This window comes from Olea europaea, chromosome 5 (genome assembly GCF_002742605.1).
Source record: "Olea europaea var. sylvestris chromosome 5, O_europaea_v1, whole genome shotgun sequence".
NCBI classification, from domain to species: Eukaryota; Viridiplantae; Streptophyta; class Magnoliopsida; order Lamiales; family Oleaceae; genus Olea; species Olea europaea.
Window position 1 is genome coordinate 15,222,388 of NC_036241.1, and position 25,020 is coordinate 15,247,407.

Below are 25,020 nucleotides of genomic sequence, written 5' to 3' on the forward strand. Positions count from 1 at the left end.
AAATTAAGTATATGGAAAATAGTAATTTACGTTCGTTTTGTTTATTCCGTTATCGGTTGGTTATTGCATCTAGTAGCAGTGTGTTAGTATATTTTTTTCATATTTTTGTTTATTAAACATCATTTGCATAGGGTTCTAATATTTGAAATTTTGCAGGATGGAATATCATCTGGACGACGCTGTCGGACAGATCCCTGGTAAAGTTACCTCGAATTGTAACTTTACCAGCTTCGCTTTGGTATTGGATTTGCTGGACGACGATCACGCAGATATATTACGTCGATCATGCTTATGGCCATTGTATTCGTTGCGTGATGTACAGTGGTCTGGGCAGCTGCTGGATGCCCTGTTATGTCGCTTGCTGAAACCAGTTGACGGAGACGCCCTCCATTTTGATCTTGGGGGCAAGGCAGCCACGTTCTCTATATTTGAGTTTGCTCTCGTCACTGGACTGCGATGTACGGACGATGCAGAGGCGAGGGCCTGTGTTCCGAGGAACAGGAGGCTGTTGAACGAATATTTTCATGGACGGACGACGGTTACTCTAGCGCAGCTAGGAGATGCATTAAGGAGATGTGATCGGATGTCTGATAGGTTGAAGTTAGGATTGGTGCTTATCATCGAGAGCATACTCCGGTGTCATCACAAGAAGACATCGATTGACATTTTTCATTTGGAGGTTGTTGATGATATTGATGCCTTCAAAAACTACCCATGGGGTTGGAGATGTTTTCTTGATACATTACGCGTGTTTAGGAGAGGGTTTTCAATGCCAAAGGGGGATAAGCCCGAGCGCAAGTACGATGCATATGCACTGCCATTGGCACTGCAGGTATATGTTTAAGTTAATGAATTACCTACTCTTTTTTATTGAATTCTATACATAATAATTGTAATTGTTTCAGATATGGGTGTATGACACTATCCCCATCTTGGCCAGTCGGTATGCGAGGAGAGGAGAGACACGCTATCTTCGGATGCATCACTGGCGAGCACAAGACAAGCCGCTTGCCAGACAGTTATCGGTTCTCCTCGACGATCCTGAGGTACGTATTATACAATTGCTATTTATGTTGTACGTCCTTTTACAATCTGAATACATAGTCATTAACTGTGACATATCAAAATGACAGCTTGAAGTTCTCACTGAATTGGCACCGTCGATCGAGGAGGAGAGTCAGTTTTATATTCGCGAATTGCCTCTTCGTACTGCGCATGACGATCAGATGCCTGAGTCCAGGATGGATCGAGACAGGGTATGTCACTGTGCAGGATTTGTTGAATATCGCTTCGATCTTGTAATTAACTGCTTCACTTGTAATATTTATTTTTTCAGGAGGATCGTTCAGTACTACCTCCGTTGAGGATATCACCTCCACCGAGGAGGGCACGTCCAGCGAGGATGTCACCTCCGCTAAGAAGATCACGTCCAGCTACGCCGGAGGTTCAGATGCCTGAGTCCAGCGTTGATCGAGATAGAGTATGTTACTTAAAAATAATTCTTCGATTGTCGTTTTATTTTATTTGTTAGGTTATTCATTTGTAATAGTTATTTTTTCAGGAGGGTCGTCTAGTATCGCCTCCTGCACCTAGTCCCCGTGCTTCGACGATTGATTTATTCGAACTCCTGGTGGAGATGAGAGGAGACATGGCAGAGTTACGGGATAATGTCGTGACACTACGAGCTGAGTTCGGGGACATGGCACAGTTACGATATGATGTCGCGATGTTACGAGCTGGGTTAGGAGACCTCTATGCTGAGGTTGCAGCGATACAGGGTGACATAGCAGGCCTGCGTGGGACGAGCGATTATCGAGATGGAGGAGGTAGCGTAGGGACAGGTCACTATTGGGACGGAGGGGGGGACGGAGGGACTGGTGGCTATCGAGACGGAGGGACTGGCGGTTATCGGGACGGAGGGGGTGACGGAGGGGTTGGTGGTTATCAGGGGGGAGGGGGTCAGATGGGGTATGTTGACTCATCGTGGCCATCAGTTGCTGCATTTGATTCATTTTTAGATGACACGATGGGGATGGAGGAGCGTGAGAGGATACCTGTGGTGGAGGGGGTGCCCGTGCAGCATATACCTGCGGATGTGGAGGGGGTACCCGAGGAGGAGAGGGTACCGGAGATGGAGGTGGAGGTGGTACCCGAGATGACGTCACCCGATGCAGAAGGGATACCTGAGGAGGTGGGGGTGCCTGTGCAGGGGATACCCGAGGACGTCGAGGGGGCATCGGAGGTGGAGGTAGAGGTGGTACCCGTACAGGGGATACCCAGGGATGCCGAGGGGGCACCGGAGGAGGATAGGGTACTGGAGCTAGAGGTAGTACCCGTGCACGGGATACCCGAGGATGTCAAGGGGGCACCGGAGGAGAAAAGGGTACCGGAGGTGGAGGTGGTACCCGAGAAGACGCCAGACTCGTCGACCGTGGTCTTTGTGTCGGAGGAGGTGGTCCCGATAGCGGGCGAGGGGGTCGTCCCGATGGCTGGGGAGATGGAGATTCTCGAGATGCATGAGGAGAGGACGATGGCTGTTGACGTGGTGGAGCGGGTGGTCGGCAAGAGGCCAAGGGTGCCATCACAGTACGTTCTTTCTCCCTTTACCGCGGAGGCGAAGAGGAGAAGGTTCGTCGACGGGACGCACCCGAATTTATTCAGGGAGGTGGACCACGCCAAGTGGAAAGCCTTTGAGACAGAGTGGAGAGCACTGCAGCCTGGGTAAGTTTTGTATTTTATGTAATTACTATAGTACGCAGACGCAGACGCTGACGCTGACACATGTATACTTCATATAACTAAAAATTCTGTTCTTATTTTTTCAGGGCCAGCCGCACGATTGCTGAGAAGACAATCTCAAATGCTTACAAGTGGTTCCACGACATCACCACTGCGGGGGCTTGGCTCGCCGACGATATAAATGAAATGAAAATATTGTTATTTATTATGTATGTTCCAAATCAATTTTTTGAATGAAATTCATAGATTAACTCCTTTCTTTATTGGTGTTTCTTGATATAGCACATCGACTTGAGTATGGATTTGCTACGAGATCGTGCTGAAAGACATCAAAAATCGTTCAACATTCCTGGCAGACTCATATTGAACACCGAGTTCATTCGTGCCGTTGAGATTTAGTACCAGTCGTTCTAGGCTATGGGTAGCAAGTACACGGTGCTGGAATATATGATGGAATGGGTCGTAGGGATGTGGCCGAGTGTCGGTGGGAAGCCATGGGATGGCTGTACGCATATGTACGTACCAGTATGTCTGAATCATCACTACATTGCAGTGAAAATCGTATTCGCCGACTCCACGATATATGTGTACGACCCCGATCATTCATGCCTGACACAAGGCCAGCTCGAGCAAAATCTAGAGTCGTTGTCTGTGATCGTTCCCATGATGGCTAGACGAGCGAACATCACTGTACAAGACAGATTGACCACCGTGCGAAACATGACGACGACGAGGCAGCAAATATCGTAAGTGTTTGTAATTTTCTTTCTATCGTTTGCATCTTAAGTTCTAACTAATTTTCGATGTGCTAATATAACATTATTTAATTGTAAGGGTGATTGCGGCATGTTCGTCATCAAGTACATAGAATTTTTGAGTGTGGCACATAAGGTTGATGCAATCAACCAGGCATGGATACAAATTGGAAAAATAAACTAGCATATGATTTATTTGAATTTAATGGGGATCCGTAAATAATTGTACATATTTTTACATTTATTTAAACATTGTACAGTTCATTCATTTATTTGTAATTACGAAAAAATTGTAAAATATTGATTATTTATGTAATATTTAAATATTTATTTTACAATGCAGCCTACCGTATAATGCAGTGTTTAAAAAAAGTTTCGATTTCAAATAATTAACATAAATAATATGCATAACAAATGAATGTAATGAATGAAATGTTTGAAAAAAATACTGAATCTAATAATTCACATAAATAATATGCATAAATAATTAACGTCAATGTTATAAATAATTACATTGTCAATAGTTATTAAAATTACACATCCGTTACATTGTCATGTAGAGGAATCTGACTTGTACAATATCTTCTAGTATGCCCTGTTGCACCGCACCTACCGCACTTACGAGGCTGGGGAAACTCTCCGGTAGATGGTATTCTAGACGTACGTGTACGTCCAGGAGTATGTGGTCCAACTGCTGGTGGCAACAAGTTATTCAGTGGGAGAATATGGTCGGGCACTTTCCACTCGACTTCATTTGGTACAGGAAATATTGTTTCCGCATATGCTGCTCTCCAATAATCAGTCATGTAATACACACTGTATAAGGTATGTGGTGGTAATCCTCTATGCATAGCCACTGCCACTGCATGTATACACGGAAATCTCTCCAATTGAAACCGTCTACACGTGCACGTGTTATCATTCAAGTCCACAATGTATCCGAAATTACGTGCACGTCTCACGGAGAAGCGAAATTGATCCAGTGGTTCTACATATACCTTTCTTGCCACATCTAGAGTTTTGAAGAGCTTATTTTCTTGAGCCGGGGTTAGCACACTTGCACAACTCTGTGATTCCTCACGTCGATCATGAAACCACTGTTGTAGCTTGTCACGAATGTTCTCAATCATTGCGAGAATTGGTAACTCTCGATCTTTCTTGAATAAAGCGTTAAGCGACTCCGCATTGTTCGACGTCATCATGTTGTATCAACGTCCTGGAAAATGTGATCATGCCCAATGTTCAATCCCCATCTCTGTTAGATACTCACATGCAGCATGCGATTTACTGTCTATTTCGACCATGAACTTATCAAACTCTTCAAAACTGTAAGCCTCTGCAGCTCTCCTAAACAACGCAACGACGTCATTGCCTCGATACCTGGTCTTCAAGTTTCCCTGTATATGGTACATACAATAACCATGATGTGCCTCAGGGAAGATTTCGGCGATACCATTTATTATTGACTGCCCTCGATCGGTTACGAATGCAAGATTTTCGACATATCCAATTACTTCCCTCAACTTCGTGAAAAACCAACTCATTGCTAAATCATTTTATCCGTCGACTATGTCGAATGCAAGAGGGTAAATTTGGATGTTCACATCTTGGCATGTTGCAATAATCAACTTGCCCCCGTATCTCGCCTTAAGGGTTGTACCGTCGACTAAGATTAGGGGTCGCATTGCATTTCGAAATCCTCGAACACATTGTCCAAGGGCCATAAAGAAATATTTGAAGTGATTTTCGTCATCCTTCTCAATAAAAAAATGCCGACCCAGTATTAATTCTTCCCATGTTATAGTAATACCTGACCAATATAAATAAAAATAATCATAATTTAGATAATATATTAAATATTAAATGAACAGAAAAATAAACAATTCAATTAAATAATTAATTACATATAAATAAACAATTGAAATTAAATAATTAAAATTTAAAATAACAAAGAAATAAACACTTAAACAATGAAATACCTGGCTAATTTAGCATAACTCTCTTTAGTCGAACCCATCAAATCCTCCAATGCACATTTTTTAGCCTTCCAAGCCTTCTGATAGCTCATGACCACCCCGTACTCTCGTCGAACATCATTAATGATGTCCGAATGTCTGTAGATCGTTCGTGGATTCTGGAACTTGTGCATTATTTCTCGACCAATGAACCATGATCGGGCCTGCCTATGATCATTTCGACGAATACCCACTTCGCAAGTATGTTCCCGTACATACTTACGGACTACAAAGAACTCATTCGTGTCCATCTTAATCGCTCGCAAACGCCAATGGCAACTATCGTCAACGCAGATAATTGTGTACGTCGACTTATTGATTTCTTCACTTTAAACTCGAAGTTATGTTTTAAAGCAATCCGGTGCACAGCTTCTTGCAATTCTTTCTTTGATTCGAATAGTTGCTCGACATATACATCTTCATCATCGGGAACTACACGCGATCATTTTCACGAACAATCTGAATTGTATCCCAAACATCATTTACATTACGATTCTCTTCATTTGAAACTTCGTGTTCACCCTCGTGGACATTCTTCCCCAATAAAGTTATGCAAATAGGAGTCAACTTCCGACCTTGGTTCAATTTAATTAGATGTTTCATTTCCACTTCAGAAGTAACTTTCATAGGTGGAATTGAAATGGTTGAATGCTTATGAAACAAAATTCTCAATTCCATATCGTACTGAGAGGGATCGACGTTAAGCATGTTTTGTCTATCACTGTACATTTCTGCGAATGATGTACTCCTTGTTATAAAAATTGCTTTAACCCCATCTCCTTCACTCGTCCATTTCCATTCCCACTGAACATTTTTATTCATTTGAAATTCACCAAAGTAACAAATTGGGACACATGCTGATGCCATATCTGCCACAAATTAAAAACAAGGAATTAATATATAATTTTTTAAATTGTTCATTTCATGTTTAATTTAATTTAATACTTTAAATAATTCATTGATTTTTTTAATTGTTTTAAAAATATATATTTCAATTAGTGTTCATTAATATTTATTTCAATAAATATATATTAATAAACAAATAAATTCTAAAATTTGAAAGGGGAGGGGAGGGAAAAAAAATAAAAAAATGGCTGGGCCGGATGTTTCCAGCCGGCCCGGACAACTGGGCCGGTTGGAAACATTTGGCCCAACTTTTTTCGTCCGTTTCATCTGAAATTTATGCTCGAATTTTTTATTTTTTCCCCTTTTCAACGAAATAATGTTTAAATATTTATTTTACAAACACATATAAATTTTTCCTGTAAAATATATGCATACAGAGATGAATTTTTTTATTATTTTTGCTATAAAAAAATTATAAATCTGTGTTTAAATACTGTAAAATTCATCTGCCTTTATCAAAAAAATGATTTAAAAATTCAAATAGTAAATTTAACTAAAACAAAATTAAAAATACGTATTTACACTTACTAATTTTCAGTGCCGACTGTGAGTATTGTTTCTTTGTTGAACCTTTGATAATTTTGGGAGATTTCACTATTTTAGCAGATGGAAGGAAAAAATTCTTTTTTAATGTATTGGAGAAACTGATAAGCAAAACTAATTTTGAAATTTACGTATGGAAGTAACTTAATTTATTTAAACTATTAAGGGTATTATTGTCTTTTAAAGAATTGATATACTTTTGTAATTGTGGAATATGAATAAGGGCACAATTGTCTTTTTAGTGACAAGAGGCCAATGTGATGAATACAAAAAAAAATGGTCAAACTGAAAAATTGGTTGTTTGACCAAGCCAATTTAAAAAGTACCCCTTAATTGAGCCTTATTCTTTGGAAAGAAAAAAACAAAAAAACATTTTTAGATGATATTTTGATATTTTTTTAACCACACATTATTCAATAAAATAATAATATAGGTAAATTTAAAATTTTTTCTTATTTTTTAATCACATATTTTCCATCAATATATTATTCAATATCGAGGTCAATAGATGTCATCCCAAAAATCATCAGAGTTGCACACAGCGACGCTCACAAGTGATCTTTCATGGTGATCTTCCATGTAATGATAAAGAGAAAGAAAAGGAAAATAGAGGATAGAAAGAGAAAGGAGAGAGAGGAGAATGATTTAGACTCTACGAGTGAAATAGGGATGGACAGGGGTTGGTAGATTAATTTAATTTTATAATAATAAAATTAATATTTAAAAGTTAAATTATCACTTCTTCTTTTTTTAATAAAAAACTTTTTAAACCTGATTTTTGAATTGAAAATTTTAATATGTGGTGTAATTTCTACTTTCCACGATAGTAAACTTGGGTAAAATGGGGAAATATATGGAAATAACCTTTTCAAAAGTGTTACTTTTCCAAAATGACCCTTAGGCAATTTACATACCAAAAATGCCCTCCATTTGGATATTACTTAACAGGGCATCATAATATAGAAATTTTCTATTTTAGTCCTTAAAATTAAATATTAGTTGAAATCTGATAATTTTTATTTGATTAATATTTTTATTTGATTTAAGTGATTATAAAGAAAAATATGAGTACAATTGATAATACACGTCAAAAATTGAATAAATTACTTTTAAAAATGGATAAAATACAAGAAGAAATAAGAAATATAATGTTAATACCAGAAGGAATGAGAATATCAAATAATAGACAACTAACAAAATTAAAATGTGAAAGATTAAAACTTGAGAGCAAATATTTTACTATAATAAAAGAAGAATTAGTAGATCCAGAAACAGATGAGAGAAGATTTAGAAAAATAATAAATAAAAAAGAAGATAAAAGATGTAAATTAACTTATGAGTTAGAAATAAAAAAAAATTAAGATGTCAATAAGTGAATATAAGGAAGAATTAAAATCATTACTAAAAATGTTAATAAATGATATACAAGATTTGAGAAATGAAGTAAAAGAAATAAGAAACGATATAAATATATTAAAAATAGAAATTAGAGAATTAAAAGAAAAATAATAAGAATAAAGATAAAAAAATAGATAAAAAAAACTTATAGAATAAGAGATGACTCGACTAGGAAAGAAACATATAAAAAAGGAAAATATAATAACAGAAACAGAGAGTATGGATGATGAATTTAGAAAGAATATATTACCAAAAATAGTAGAAGAAGAAGAAGAAAAATCATTAAGAAAATTAAAAGTAGAAGAAAGAGAAGATGAGTGAAGAATAAGATTTGTTAATAGAAAATTTTGATCAATTAAGTTTAACTGATATAAGTGAATACCAAATTTTAATGAATATTGGAGGAGGACCTAATCCAGCAGGAACCTGTAAACAAGAATTACATGAAACAGATGAAAACTATGCACCTATATATAATAAGCCATATAAACAATTATATGATAAAGTAAGAGATAGACAACCACCTAAAGGAAATAAATATAAAGATAGGTTTGAATTAAATGATAATTATGATAAACCAATTAATCATGGAGGAACAAAATTAGATTTAAATTGTAAAATAGATACTAAAAAAGCCTTATTAACTTGGATATATTCAATGATATTATTCTTTTTATATAACAAAGATGACACATGAAAAAATACTGAAAGAATAATGGATTTCTTAATAGCATCATTTAAAGGAGATGTTAGAAATTGATGGAAAGGAATAAGCAATGATACAAAAACATTAATAAAAAGAAATGTACAAACAGAAATAATCAAATCAGATAGATAAGGTATAGAAAAATTAATGAAATTTATTTAAGATGAATTTCTAGGAGAAAATTGGACGAGAAATGCTGAAAATGAATCAATAAGAGAAAAGGATAATGCTAGAATAAAATTAATAAATTTAACAATATGTTATATGTGTAAAATTAAAAAGTATACTTGTGAATTTAAAAATTACTATTATATTCAATTTTATAGTAATGAAAATCAAAAAGTATACCAAAACATGTATTATAATAAGTTACCAGGTTCATGGGGAATGTATTTTAAAATAAAATTTGAAAAATACGTTAGAGATATAGAATATAGAGTTTTATACACATTTACCAATTCTAAAAAATAGAATTTGGATTAAAAAATTACGTTTACATGTTATCCAAAATATTGTGTATCGTTAAAAGATAAAAAATTTAATGAGGTTTTAGGACTACATTTCAAGTTTCATAGAGATGATATTATGCAACCAGGTGATCAAATTATGACTATAGAATATAGAGTTTTATACACATTTACCAATTCTAATTATGGAAATATTTATTCCAATAAACCATATATTGAAGTTCATAAAGAATGTAAAGATATTAGTAAAATAATAAAACCAAATAAAAAAATAAGTTGATTTTCAGAAGAATATGAATTTAATATAACAAAAAATGAACCTAAAATAATAGAATTAAATGAAGGAGAATGTTCTAATAACATAACATCTAAGGACAAAAAATTATTTAAAAGATCAAAAAGTTTTAAAATACCTAATAAAAACCAGTTGGAAGAAATCAACAAAATAAAATGAGTAAAACTGTATAGGAATGCTGGAAATATGAAAATAGAGGGAGAATATTATAATGGTAGATAAAATATAAATTGACCAAATATATTAATAGATACATGAGCTAATGAATGTCATATAGTTTCAATTAGAAACAAATGATTAATAACTCATAAAACTGAACCGTATAAGTATGTAAATTTTGATGGACAAGTACATATAACAGATTTAAAAGTAAAAGTACCAATAAAAATAGGAGGAATGCATCTTTTAGTATCATGTTATATAGATAGAAGTATAGATATAAACCCTCATATACTTTTAGGAATGAGCTTTCTAAACGAATTAGAAAATTATAGTATAAAAAAAGAATGATTGTATATTGTTCATAATGGACAAATTACCTTATCTAAAAAGAATTAGATGAATAATCAAATAAGTTTTTCATTAGCTGTATATTTACAAATTACTATTGTAAAAACAAATATAACAACTTGTGCTTTAATAGATACAGGAAGTGATATAACAATATTTAAATTTTTTTTAATAAAATTATGGAATAATAATAGTAATATAAAAATAACTGGTGTTATAGGAGAAAATACTTAAATAATTAATAGTGCTGATATAATTAATATAATTATTGGAAGTAAACAAATAATGATAAATATAATTTATAAATATAATAAATTAGAATGTATATATTATTAGGAAACGATTTCATACAACAATTTCAATTTTATAAACAAAATAATTACACGATAATACTACAAACACCTCGTGGATACTTATTAAAAATTCTTAGAGAATTTAAACCTTATAGAGTTTAGCCAGCCCAACGTGGTGATAAATGGGAGAAAAAATCAATTCTTGATAATGGAATAAAAAATAAAAGAATATTATATAAAAATGTTCAAAAAACAAGAATAGAAATAAATATAGAAAAAATCATAGATCAATTAGAAAATGTTTATGAAGAAAATTCATTATTATTTTGGAAACCATATCACCCGAAAGCTAAAATAGAATTAACAGAAAATGTTATAATAAGAGTAAGACCAATGATGTTTACAATAGAAGATACACAAGAATTTAAAAATCAGATAAAAGAATTATTATAACAAAAACTTATTAGACCTAATAATGGACCTCATAGTAGTCCAACCTTTGTGGTTATGAAACACTCTGAACAAGTTAGAGGAAAAGTTAGAATTGTTATAAATTACAAAGAATTAAACAAATATACTAAATTTGATGATTACTTTCTACCAAATAAAGAACTACTAATAAATCTTGTAAGATGAAAACAATATTAATCCAAATTTGATTGTAAATCAGGATTTTGGCAAGTAAAAATGGAAGAAGATAGTATACCATATACTGCATTTAGCACACCTCAAGGAAAATATGAATGGTTAGTTATGCCATTTGATTTGAAAAACGCACCACAAATATATCAAAGAAAGATGGATAATATATTTAAAAAATTTAATGAATTTCTAATAGTTTATATTGATGATATATTAATTTGTTCTAATAGTAAAGAGGAGCATAGAAATCATTTAATCCAATTTATTAATAAATGTAAAAAAGAAGGAATTGTACTATCTAAAAAGAAATCTATAATAGATATTAAAAACAGATTTAAATGAAATATGCAGATATTCAAGTGGAACTTTTAATCAAGCAGAAATAAATTATACTACTCATGAGAAAGAATTGTTAGCAATTATTAGAGGAATAAAAAAGTTTTCATTATTTTTATTGTCCAAAAAATTTATTGTTGAAACTAATAATTCTCAAGTTGTAGGATTAGTCAAGAATAAATTACCATCAGAACCTCAATACAGAAGGCTTCATAGATGACAAGCTTATTTAGTATTTTATAATTTTGATATTAAATGAGTTAATAATTTTCTTGCAGATTTTCTCAGCAGAAACATAGAATTTGCTGATGGATAAAGCCAATGCTATAGAATTATACCAATCTATTATACATATACAAAAAAGGACAAATTTTCTTAAAGAAGAATATGAAGATATAAGTTATGGAGCTACCCAGATTTCGGAGATGTTCAACTCAAATATGAAAATATTGTATAATATCACTATTGAGCATCATAAATATACCATAGAACTCAAAAATCAAGTTAATGCTATTGTAGCATAACTAAAAAATATACTGTTTGAAACAGATATACCAAAGAGCTCAGAAATGAGTTTTTCAAATCAATACCAAATAGGGACAACTGGAAGCAGCAGTGGACCAAGACATGGCAACGTACCAACTCATAATAAAAGAGATTCCATTTCTGTATCATCAACCAAGAAAGTTATGATACATGGAGATAAAAGAGATACCAAAACAATCAGCATCATAAACCAAAATGATAAAATCCCTTTAGATCCAAACGAAGAAAAATATGCCGAAATAGTCAAAATCTCTTATGAAATAAAAATAAATGATTCATATTTCATTTCTCCAAAAAATAATTTTTACCCCAGAATAACAGCCATGGAAGGAGGTGACCCTTCATTTATAAAAATCATGACAGATTATGGATTCATGGATTTGATTTATCTAGGAAAAGATTTTATTGAAATTTCAAAGTTTGATGACATGTTCATTAAAGAAGTATCAAGATTTGCCAAGGAAATGAAGATATTTTTAAAATTCTATTCAATCGGTCCAGAATATGATGGAGTTGTAAACTATCCAGTTGAACACATAATCTCAATTGGATATGTTGCAGCCAATTTCCAAATTGATGTTACAGAGAATAATAGAAAAATCTCAAAAGTGACAAAATCATGGATCAGACATAGAAGAACACTTGGAATTAAAACTATCTACAACATTGCCAAAAATTTGTTTAATAAAAAATTCTCGTGCCTGTGCCAATATGAAAATTGGATGTTGGTGTCTAATGGAGGATATGCAAAATCAGAAATTTTAAAAGATTATATTACAAGATTTGATATACATCAATTTTCAAGATATCCTACCACTATAAAAGAATCCTGCTAACTAAGGGAGTGCCCCAACTGCATGTAAAGAAATAAAAGAAGAAGACAAAGCACCTTTTGACAAAGGTGTATGAAGGACAATAATACTACATGTGAAGACATTGAAGATACAGAGCAATAATAGAAAAAGATGCTCTTTGGATAGAAAAGTTGAACCAACATGTGAAGATGTAAGTTCAAGGAAGAAAATAGAGACACAAGAGTGCCTTTGCTGATGTAATCAATGATGTAATAGAATTTCATAAACTTGTATAAATAGAGGCATTACCACAGTAGAAAATCATCTCATCTTATCTTAAATTCTCGAGCTGTAAGCAAGAGCCCATTCTCAGTTTGAAAAACCAATTTTTCTGGAAATCCCTTCATACCAAATAAAAGTCTTATATCAATCTGATAGAAATAAAATTCCAATATTTTGATATCAATATGAATTTCTAAATCTTTGTTTCATATATTCTTGAAAGATATAATAGAGAGTTTCCTTCTTATTTTAGCAAAAAGAGAGTTTCTTTAATAGAAATCTAGAATTTTATTCTTTAGAAGTTGATACAGTAAGAGCAAGTAGTTGAAATAGTAACAATTCCACGAAAGCAGGAGGCCGTTGAAGGAAGCAATTTACAAATTCAGAGCTCGAAGATCACTCGATTCTAAGAATACAAGTCTAGATCAAATCTAAGGTAAAACTATTAAACTTTTGCTAAAATTAAAATGATTCTTTTTAAGATCTTAAAAGAATCGTTGGGACAATTGCATGATGATTATTTTGATAAATGTCAGAATATACAGTTGAATGATTAGATAATTTATTAGAAAGAATGTTAGAAGAAATAAAGAATATTATATCTCAATTAAAAAATACAAATTTACCATTTGAAGAATATAATACTTTAATTAAAAAATATGAAATGAATGTTGCAGATTATTCTTATTTATTAGATTATAAAATAATTTTATATTTAAATATCTAAAATTGAGTAAATCGAGGATAAAATGTTTAAAAGATTAGAATATATATTGTAATATAGAAAGAATCATTTTATTAATTTAATATAGACATTTTTATAAAAAAAAGGAATGGTAAAATAAAAAATTTATAAAAAAAAGGAATGGTAAAAAAAAAAAATCCCCCCCCCCCCCCCCCCCCTTCTCTCTCTCTCTCTCTCTCTCTCTGGTGTCGAAATTACTACTTGCATATTTTCGGGTAATTAAAGTGTAACAATGGCGAACAGGACGGACCCGCTGGCGAAGAGCATAAGGGGGACGAACCCGCAGAATCTGGTGGAGAAGATAGTGCGTTTAAAGATATACCAGAACTCCTGCTGGAAGGAGCAGTGCTTTGGACTTACCTCCGAGACCCTTGTTGACAAGGCCATGGAGCTCGACCACTTGGGTGGTACTAATGGCGGCAACCACAAGCCCACCCCCTTCTCGTGTCTCGTAATGAAGATGCTTCAGATCCAACCGGACAAGGAAATCGTTGTCGAATTTATTAAAAACCCCGAATACAAGTAATCTGCCCCATTAATTTTTTTATTATTTTTTTTAACTTAGAAAATTAATTGATTGACCCTTATTTTGCTGTAGGATAATTGATTGTTTGTTAAACTAATGTTACTTCGATTTTGATAAATTGTCGTAACCATGCATGTGAAAAAGGCAATTCTGTTTTTTGTGATTCTTTTTCCTGTGTGCGATTAAATATTGTTTTTGTACATATTTGAGTTTAATAGGCTTCATTCCATGGTATGCTAGAGCAGCGTTCATTGATTTTGCATTCTTCTAACCTTGCAATCTGTCTTCTGTGTATTTTTTCCTGTGATATCATTGTATATTTGATTCCCGGGGTTAAGCATTCTATTGCTATTATTATTTTTTTTTCCCTTCATTTACTTTATAAGAATGACAAATGCATTTCTCAGGACTGATTGAAATTACTGTCTCGTAACAGATTTCGGGCACTTGGAGCTTTTTATTTGCGTCTTACAGGGACAGACATTGATGTTTACCGTTACCTGGAACCTCTGTACAATGATTACCGAAAGCTGCGGCTCAAATCGTCTGATGGGCGTAAGTCTTAGCTCTCTTGAGTATGATCTTTGTACAGAATATAGTTTGTATCATGCTAATGTTATGCTTCCCTTGCTTCAATGTATCAGGCTTCACCTTGACACATGTTGATGAGATTATTGATGAACTTCTGACAAAAGATTATTCTTGTGATATTGCATTGCCACGGATCAAAAAAAAGGTATCAGAAACCTGATTTTTGGGCAAGTTTGACGCTAGTCTTATTGTTTCTAGGCTTCCTCTAGTCTGACATAATTCATTTGATTTATTTTGATTCTAAGAATTGTTTCACTGGCAAGGATTACCCTATTTTCAGATTTTGTTCCCCCACCCCCCGGTTTTGTTTTATATGGAACCTTAGCTTCGCGCTTATTTGGTTTTACAATGGCCGTTCTTTCTAGTTTTCCTTTATTGTGACTTAAAGCATGTTCAGCTAAGTTTAAAAGGCTTACTTAGCCCCTGATTAGTAAGGATTAAGATGTAGATTTTAATTCAAGAATTAATTTTAATAACAGATTTCATGGGGATGCTACTTTTGGACCACGCATTTCATCAACTTATATCAAAATCTATTTTAATCCCTACCAAAGAAGGGCTTATTAGTAAATAAGTTTTAAAATAAATAAATATTTATTGGTCAAAGTTTTTAATTTAATATTTTAAAAAAGAAAGTTATTAGAGCATGTTATAAGATAAATTTGGCCAAACAAACTTATAATTCATGGGTTGTTTTATTTTGATTTCTAAGAATTGTACGTGGAGGTTAGAATTGCTCCATTTTTTTATTTTTCTCCTCTAAAAACTATTTATGTGCATAATGTAATATTAAAAAATATATATGTGTGTGTGTGTATTTAAAAATCCTCATATCTCATCCCAGAAGTCCCACCTCATGTGCTGTCGAATTTGGTTTTATTCTTTGCTCTTAATTTTAAAGTTCTGGCTAATTAAAAGAATCCCATCGATCCCATTGTACTCATAGTTACAGTCTGATCTACAACACTGATCAAGGCAGTAATTTATTTGGTTACAAGTTTATACCTCCAGCTTCTTCCTGTCCTTTTATGATAGAGAATGAATTTACCTGGGGATAAAAACTGCTGGTTATTTATGCCACATGGTAAGCACAATAACTTTTGTCAGTGGATTGCTGTCCCATGTAATTCGTAGCATTATCAATTTCCTCATATTGTCTAAATGATCTGTGTTAAGTATATATTAGGATCTCCAATTGTTGTACCAAAAGCGACATTTTATTCTAGTGTGAATTATTACTGAGACTCAGTAGACAAATAGACCATCCTTGAAAAACTAGTAATTAATTGAATTGGTTCTTTTAGTTGACGAGAACTCTGATGGATGCTTTTTCTAATATTCTATATCTACATGCTTTATAATTGTTTTGATTCGAAATTATTCCTTTTGATTTACTGTTTTCTCCTCCATTATCACCTTCTTTTGCTTTTTAATCTTCACAGATCGTACTCTTATGTTAGTACGTACTTATATCTACTCATTTTGTTCTGCTAGAATGACTCTTGAAGCTATCGATACACTGGAACCTAGAAGAAGTGCTCTTGAAGATGATTTTGAGGAGGAGGAAGATAAGGATGAAGATGACCAACTTGCAACTGGATTAGATTCTGGCAGCCATGACAAGGTTCAGCTCATGTTACGTTTTCTATTTTTGTAGTTATGTCATACAAGATTGTTTACTGGCTTGATTTTATTTGTTTTGCTCTTGTGCAACAGGATTACTATGGTGGACGAAGTCCAACTAGAGAAAGAGATCGAGATAGAAAACGAGACAGTCACAGATACAGGTATGATTTTCTCTGTATATATCTATTTTTGTCCCCTCTAGTTGTTTATTTAGAAACAATCTTATATTAAAGAAAGACTGCTATCCCTATTAGTTGTGTGGTGATTGCCATCTTGATAATTCTCAATTTCTTAAAGGATTTTTTTTTTAAAAGATGGTAAAGCAGTTAACGTTGAAATTGCTGGGATTGTTTTCTTTAACCCATTTTCATGTTCACACAGTTTGTTAATGGCTGTTTTCTTAACTAGCTATAGTTTCTTCACATTAGTAGTTGAAATCTCTATTTTTTTTCCTATTATTTTGCATACCTGATACCCCGTTATTATGCATGATCTGAATCACAAGGTCGGAACCGTTTGTGTTTGGCTCTATTTTATATTTGTTTATGATTTGATTTCTGCTGTTTTTGTATTTTATTTCAGTAGGAGAGAGATAAAATAAAATAGAACTGTTGAATGGTTAAGGAATAGCCTAATGATTATTCTCAAGACTGTATTTCTCTCTTTTGTTGAGGGCTGAAGAAGATGCATTCTTTTTCATCTAATAAAAGGAAATGTGAAGTTCTATGTTTTTGGTATATCAGATATTCCTTGCGTTATGTTGATGCAAGATTTTATTTCTGGTAACTAGAAACTTGAAATGAGTTTGTAGGTCAAGAAGTGCATCTTGCTCATAGTCTTACCCTTGGTATAGAGATGTAAAAGATGAAATCAGCATTGGCATTTCATGTTATGGTTGCATTATGAGCGATACATTGAGGTGGAAGCTGTCATTTGAACCTCCAACACGTTTACAACCTATCACTTGTGCACACGCGTGCACACACACATCTAATGGTTTTCTGAGCACGATGGCATTTGAAGCCATCGGTGGCTTATGACAGCATCCTAGAGCAATATTTTATGATCCTGCCAGGTTTCTCTGCACTGGCAGTGTGCAGCTGAGAAGTATGATGGATCAGACAGTTCTACTGCAGTAAGGGTAGCAGTATTTTCTGCAAGATGTTCCTCTTATTTAGTTGTTCACCTCAACCTTCTCTTATTGTTGTTTCTGCTCTTTTTTTAATGATTTCTACTCTATCCTTACCCTTTATCAAGTTCTCCCATGAGTAAAAACTTCAAAGTTTCTCCCATTTTCTAGTAGGTCTGGATAAAGTGTTCAAGAATCTTGGATTGATATTCATGATGGTTTGTCCAAATTGTCGTGCAAGACATTAGGTGGCAAAATATGTTATTTGGTGAAACTGGTCACATAATTTTTGTTACAAAATGTGGACCATATTTCATTCTTTTTTTAGCTGACCTGACGGCCGATGTACACTTGCAGGGATAGAGATTATGACAGGGATCGTGGAAGAGGGCGTGACAGAGATAGAGAGAAAGAAAGGGATCGCCATCGCCTAAGAGAAGACAAGGAATATGGTCACGAAAGGGACAGGGAAAGGGATAGGGAGCGGGACAGGCGGCGTGGCAGACGGAGGAGCCGGAGCAGAAGCAGAGATCACAAGGATCGTTATGGCGATGAGCGTCACAAAAGGCATGCTCGTATGAGCGCAAGCCCTAAGAAGCGCGGGGAGGGACCTGATGTTGAGCCAAAAAAGAAGAAAGAAAAGAAGGATGATGGAACAGATCATCCAGATCTGGAGATAGCAGAAGCAAATAGGCTCAGGGCATCCCTTGGGTTGAAGCCTCTCAAGATGTGACTTGTGATAATGAATGGTCTACATGTTTTAAACTACGTCCCTAGCACCCCCCCACTCCCCCGCCCCCCAAAAAAAAAATGAAAAAAAAAGAAAGTAAAAATAAAATAAAGAAAATGAAAATGAAAAAAAGGAAGTATCCTACAGTGTCTAGATTATTTTGTTCTCATTACTTGAATTTTTTACGCCTTGGTGGTTCCGCTCTAATTAGAAATGGCAACACAGTTACATTTAACATTCGAAATGGTGTCTATATGAGCTGAGCCACTGAGTTAGCATAAGTTCAGTGAGGAGACTTGCAAACAAAATTGGGGCAGCAGATTTAAACACGCACAAAATATTGAATCATAATATAAACAGCCCGTTTGGGGAGCAATTTTATGGTTCAAAAAATTGATTTTTTGATTGTTATTTCACTATTTCAACCGTCATATTTGACTTATTCTCTTACAGATGGATTTCATTTTTCTTCTAACTGTCCAAAAATCAATTCTCAAAATCACTCCCAAACAGACTCTACAGTATATGAGTAAATTACGTTATTTGCATAATTAGATTGGACCAAACTAGAATTGAATGTTTCGGTTCGGTTCTAATTTCTATTAAGTGTTAAAAATCGAGAATTCACCAATTTGTGGGATCTTGATTCTAATATTAATAACATAAAAACTCGGTTTTTAACCCGAAAATCTTGTTTTTCATTTTAAAAGATGGTGGTGCAATTATCCAAGCATTTTGCTTTTTCTTTTGAACTTAATAGTAAGTCAACTCATGTTCAATTCTTTATGGTGTTATAAACCTAGACATATGAATTATTTGAACATATTACGGAAGATTTAGATAATTAAATAACTACAGTTTAAGTGCCTTTATAGTTAACCACTACATTTATTTGATTACTGATTCCAAAACTTCAATTGAAGGAATCGAAATGGATTGAACCAAAGTCAAAACCGAATCGAACGATTGTATTTCATACTTAGCGATCGAATCAACTATTTCATTTTTCAAATACTTGTTATTACTCGGTTCGATTCAGTTCTCGATTTCGATTCAGTTCTTGAGGAAATCGAATCTCGATTACCCATATTTAAAACCAAATCAAACCAATTTAATTTGGGATTTTATAACAAACAATGAGTTCTCGATGAATAGACCAACCACTTCTGGTCCTGTACAACAGTCTACTCTCTTATGTAAACAAAACATCCAAGTTCTATTAGAAATTCAGCCGTTGTACTTTAATTTCTGAGCAGAGCTCAAATATAAATTTGTAACGAGATGGTGAAGATATTGTTGCAAAGAATAATAATTGAACCATAAATTGAAGAAAAATAAAAACAGCAACAAAAAACCTACTTGATATTAAAAAAAAATAAAAAAAAAAAAAATTATATAACAAAATGAACTACCATGGCATTCTGTAGTTGATGAACTGCAATAATTCAACAGAATATTTTCGGGTTTGACAGTTTAAGATTGGATTTCAAAAAAGAATAGAGAGGTAAGTCCAACAATAGGTTCATCGATTCATATGAATGAAAATACATTCCATCTCATTGGAAAATGAAGCTATAAGGGTCCATTGCTATATAGACAGAGATTACATAGCATTTGGTGAAGTAATAAATGGCGCAAATACTTAATTAACATGTTGCTGACCAACTAAAAATGGCCACAAAGTATCATTCAAAAAAATTGAGTTTGAAATATTACAATAAATCATATAACAAAGAGGACATAAGGTACTGATTTCGGCCACAACTCTCTCTTCCTCAAAACCAAAGCAATTAGTTTGAGGCCTTACTTAAACGAGCTCTGAAGTAGGCCGGAGATTGGCAATTTCAGGTCATGTGTCAATCTCTGAAGAACCTGTGCTAATAAGTGCACGTCTGATAGGGCTCTATGCGCCGAACCAACCAATGGAATATCGTAGTATTCCCCAAGGGCTGGTAAAGATACTTTTGATGGAACTTTGGATCCTGGTGGCAACATTTAAACCAACTTAGCTATAAAAATGCATAAGCATTTATGATCACACGTTTTGAGCAAATGAGAGAGGGGAAACCTTTAGATTTCATCACTGCATGAGCCAGTGGAAGGGTGTCGATGAACAACCAGTCAGGAGGAATCTCGCAAGAGCAGCGACTGAATTCTCTTTTCAAAAAGGGGACGTCAAAAGTGCGAGCATTGTGAGCAATTAAAACCACAACTCCACCAGGTATCTGGCGGCTTTGGATATACTTCAGTAACAGAGGAATCAGCTGCTTCATACTACAAAGGAATTGTTTGGAAAAGCTTATTTCATTTAACTTATAAGCAAAAACATAAACCAATTATAACTCAAATGTGAGCATTTCAATTTGAAAAAATTTCAGACATCAGTCACACACAGACACAGAAAAGCACAAGGTATTTAAAGGTTCATACACAGAATCCCATGCAGGTAGATCAGAAAGGCACTATTTTTACACAATGATCTATACAACATTAACAATTTCTGTAATTAAAATACCTGGGAACATCAGATCTGTTGACCATATTGCTTGAAATACCATGAATGTTTGTATTTGGCACATAACGTCCCGGATTCACTAGAGTTTGGAAAGTACTGTTTTTTCCTCCTCGTAGATCTTGAAAGGCAATCTCAATAACGCGATCTTTCTCTCTGCCAAATCCAGTAGTTTCAATATCAAAAGCAATAATTGTTACAAGCCTTTCCAAGTCTTTGTTGTCAGCAATCTTTTGTGAAACATAAGATTGACTTCTTTTCTGTTCAGTTGTTTCCAATGCATATGTATTTAACTTAATGCTACTTGTTTCTTCTGACATTTCATGTCTGAGACTAGTTTTGCTGCTCATGGTGTCATTTTTTCCTCCTGTTTTCGTATTTACAGATCTTCTAATCCACTTCCGACAATATCCTCCTTCAAGCTCATATTTGTGAGAACCAAGAACCTCTACGCTGGAATTACTGACACTATCCCTACCTAACTTGTATAAACTTCCCCGCCAAGAATTAGTTAAGGTGTGAATTTTGCATCGAGGAATTTGCAATACAGAGAAGCACATTGCAATTGTTTTCGTTGGAACCCAAGAACAACCTCACTACCACGTCCGAAGGGGAGAGAATATGTAAAATAGCTTAACCTGCAGACGATGTCGTAACAAATATTAAACAAATGCTTAATTCAGATGCCAACATAATTTAAAATAGTGCTACCAAAATTTCACTTGGCAAATTGTTCCAAGCTGTTCATCATCATATAATAAGCTAATCATTCAGACAGCATTTTTTATCAAAAAGTGGCTTGCCTGAATTAACTGTTTGTAAACTAAGTTTACTGCAATTTTAGGAGGAAAACAAACAGAATCCCGTAGAGCAAGGAATATTGTTTGAATTACTGGAGGAGTAAAGGTCTCAATGACATCTAAGGATCTTCATAATGGACTAATATAAACATGAGGTGTTAAACACAGTGAATAGCAAGCACATTATCAACCACATTTTGCATTGAAGCACTGTTGAATTGAAATGGCTTAATTATGCTGAATATCCATTGTCACATAGATTAGTTCTAGCATGCTGCAATCTGTCCACTAGCATAATTTTATTTTCAGGTTCATTGTGTTGGGTAGCATAGTAATATTAAGACAATATACTTTGATCACTATGACAAGTAATCTTTGTCTTCATTAGTCTGAAGAACTACTAGAACCTATGATGCTCAGACTCGGGTAGGATACAAGTACGTACCTAAATGTTGAATTTTTTATTTTTTAAAATGCAGGATATGGGAATATGGCTAAAAAAGTCCAAATTTCGGACACGAGTACGTGGTTACGCCTTTCAAACTTCAATTTTTTTCTAACCCAAGATGTCATTTTGAATAGACCAAAAACAATTATTCACAAAGAAAGAAACAAGTATTAAATAAGGGGTTAAGACAAATAAAAATAGAATTTTGGGATTTAGTTTTCAGTTATGGTAAATTAAGTACTAAATGTTATATAAAATAGAAAATAGGGGACTTGATTGCAATTTAAACAAAGTGGAGCACTAAGCAGTACTATATGGAACTTATTTTCATTTTATACAAACAAAACTCTAAAGCATCAACATAGAGGGGAAAGGAAGGGAACAAATGAAAAAATGGGAAACAAAAAAGAAGGAGGAGGAGGGAAAAGCTAAGGCCGTCACCATTCTCTATTCTCTCGGAGGCGGCGTTAGGTTTATACAGAGCAAAAAGGGAAAGAAAAGGAAAAAAAAAAAGCAAAAAGGGCGACGTGTCCTATTTAAATTTGAAGGATCCAACACATATCCTATACCCATGTCATGTCGTGTCCAACATAGGTACACCGACCATTTTGAAGAGTCCGAGCATCAAAGGCTAGAAATGTGAGTACAAGCACCTTAAATCACGTGTTCAAAATAATTGCATAACGAAACAAGAAAGGGCTGTGAATATTGAGTTACTAAAAAGTACACAGTTCAATCAGGTGCCATTAGAAAAAGGGAAACGGCTGTTTTCCACATTCATATATGACCTGCTTCATCTCTAACACCAAAACAGCCTGCCTTGTACCCACAAAAATCCTTTTCAACCTATGGCACAAAATAAACCCACAAAAATCCTTTTCAACCTAAGGCACAAAACAGATCCTGGCTAATTCGCAGGTGATTCCCTGTTAAAAGTGGTTAAGAAAATACTTTCTGAACCAAAACTGAAGCACCGAAGGATAAGTCTAGATGATTTAGATTAATTGTATTCCAATGGATTATAGGAAATTAATGCACCCTGTACTCAGAACTCTACCATCTAAATACAATCCTAAATGAATACCCAACTGAATACCATTACCAACTTGTTCTTTCCTGAGTTCAACCACCAAATATGAGGTGGGTATTTATGTTTTTGTACTGAAACAATTGAGGATTGAATAGATTCAAAAATTCAACTCTGGTTCTAGCATCCAGATCCCATGAACATAAGGGCAAATTATTTCTGGGAAGCCAGTACAAGATAATCTATAAGAATATTCTGCAAGAAATGGCTGTGGAAAAAGAACTATTTGTAATTAAAACCTTCCAAATTCTTCAATCCAACTAGTTTCTAATGCATATATAATGTGCTCTTGGCATATAAATCAACTATCAGAGTGCAATTACAGAACGACTAACTCGTCCATATAGCACAGAGAAAAAGATTCTTGTTTATGCTAATATATAATTTCAGGCACTGTTTCTACATTTCAAGACACCTCTCACTGCAATTTTCCGTTACTAAAACCTGCAGGCTGCGCCTTGATAAGTATGCTCAACAGAAACGGTGCTATTTGGCCTAGTAAAGGATATATCATGTGCAAGTGAAAAGTTGTTTGCTAAAAACTTTTCGCTGAGCAGTAAGTTCCGTTACAGCTGAATATGTGTACAAATCCAAAAATCCCTTTACTCTTGAAAAAATGACAAAAAGTAATTTAAAAGTTACAGTTAACTGGATATTCTCAAAGCAAATAAGCCAAGAGGTAAGACAGAATATTAGGGTATCAAGGTAAAAATACCCAAAAAAAAAAAAAAAAAAAATTTAAGGTGGGATAGAAGTGCTACACAAGAGACTAGAAACAGTCATAATTAGCATAAGAGTTTCTCAACTGCAGTCTTTTTCTGAAAGTCACATAGATCATCAATACCCAAATTCTCTTCAAATTATTTCCTATAGCCTAAAAAATAGTGCGCATATGTCAAAACAGAAATCTCATTTTTAAGTCATCATCAAATCCTCAATACAGAATCTTTGGGCTGCAAAAGAAAAAACTATATTGTTCATTCACTTCTTCAATCAGTTTTCTCTCTTATGCTCATTCATCAACGCGTGAACTCTTGTCATTCAAAATATCCCAAAAGGTAGTGACATTAAACATCTCCCTATAATCATCAATCAACTAAACTATCCTAATCAATGAAGAGTTAACTTCATTCTAAAACCTACACTCTGTGTAATCATTTTTGAACTTCAAATCCAAGGGTCAATTGTGTTTCCATCCTCCATTCTATCTATCTTATTGGTTATAGCTAAACAAGAATTCTATTTGAAAATCAGTTGCACGAAAAGGTTACGAAGCTCCATTTGCAACCAGGAATTTGAATGAGCAGAGTATCAAACAAGAGTCATGCAAGAATGACATCATTCATGTCTAAAACTGTTTGAACTACCAATAAAGTCTCCAATTTGTGAACAAAACAAAAAATAAGAGAAAAAAGAAAGAGTACAAACGTAGACTAATAACTCATATTATTGGCCTTAAACAAATGATAACTTCAGAAACACCTTAAAGGATGGTAAACCATATCGTAAGAGTGATTATGGTCAAAACTTTAATGCCCAGTACTATAAACCATACCCGGGGGGGGGGGGGGGGGGGGGCCAAAAAAAAAAAAACAAAAC

General features: G+C 33.9%; 2 protein-coding genes across 4 annotated transcripts in view; one reads left to right on the forward strand and one right to left on the reverse strand.

The window, feature by feature from the left end:
• The first annotated feature begins 14,135 nt into the window (after positions 1 to 14,135).
• LOC111394807 (pre-mRNA-splicing factor 38) lies at positions 14,136 to 18,655 on the forward strand. The gene is made up of 6 exons (XM_023020808.1): positions 14,136 to 14,494; positions 14,935 to 15,053; positions 15,143 to 15,231; positions 16,582 to 16,713; positions 16,806 to 16,876; positions 18,202 to 18,655. Exons 1-6 carry the CDS (start codon positions 14,205 to 14,207, stop codon positions 18,575 to 18,577), a joined length of 1,077 nt encoding a protein of 358 aa, XP_022876576.1. The 5' UTR covers positions 14,136 to 14,204; the 3' UTR covers positions 18,578 to 18,655.
• Positions 18,656 to 20,109: 1,454 nt separating this feature from the next.
• The window catches only part of LOC111394809 (exonuclease DPD1, chloroplastic/mitochondrial-like), a 6,192-nt gene continuing 1,281 nt past the window's right edge, over positions 20,110 to 25,020 (reverse strand). For all 3 annotated transcript variants that reach the window (XM_023020809.1, XM_023020810.1, XM_023020811.1), the window contains exons 2-4: positions 21,090 to 21,724; positions 20,643 to 20,848; positions 20,110 to 20,556 (exon numbers count right to left, since the gene is read on the reverse strand). In XM_023020809.1, coding sequence (XP_022876577.1) covers positions 20,378 to 20,556; positions 20,643 to 20,848; positions 21,090 to 21,646 — 942 coding nt within the window. In that variant the 5' untranslated portion in view covers positions 21,647 to 21,724 and the 3' untranslated portion in view covers positions 20,110 to 20,377. The remainder of the gene's footprint in view (positions 20,557 to 20,642; positions 20,849 to 21,089; positions 21,725 to 25,020) is intronic.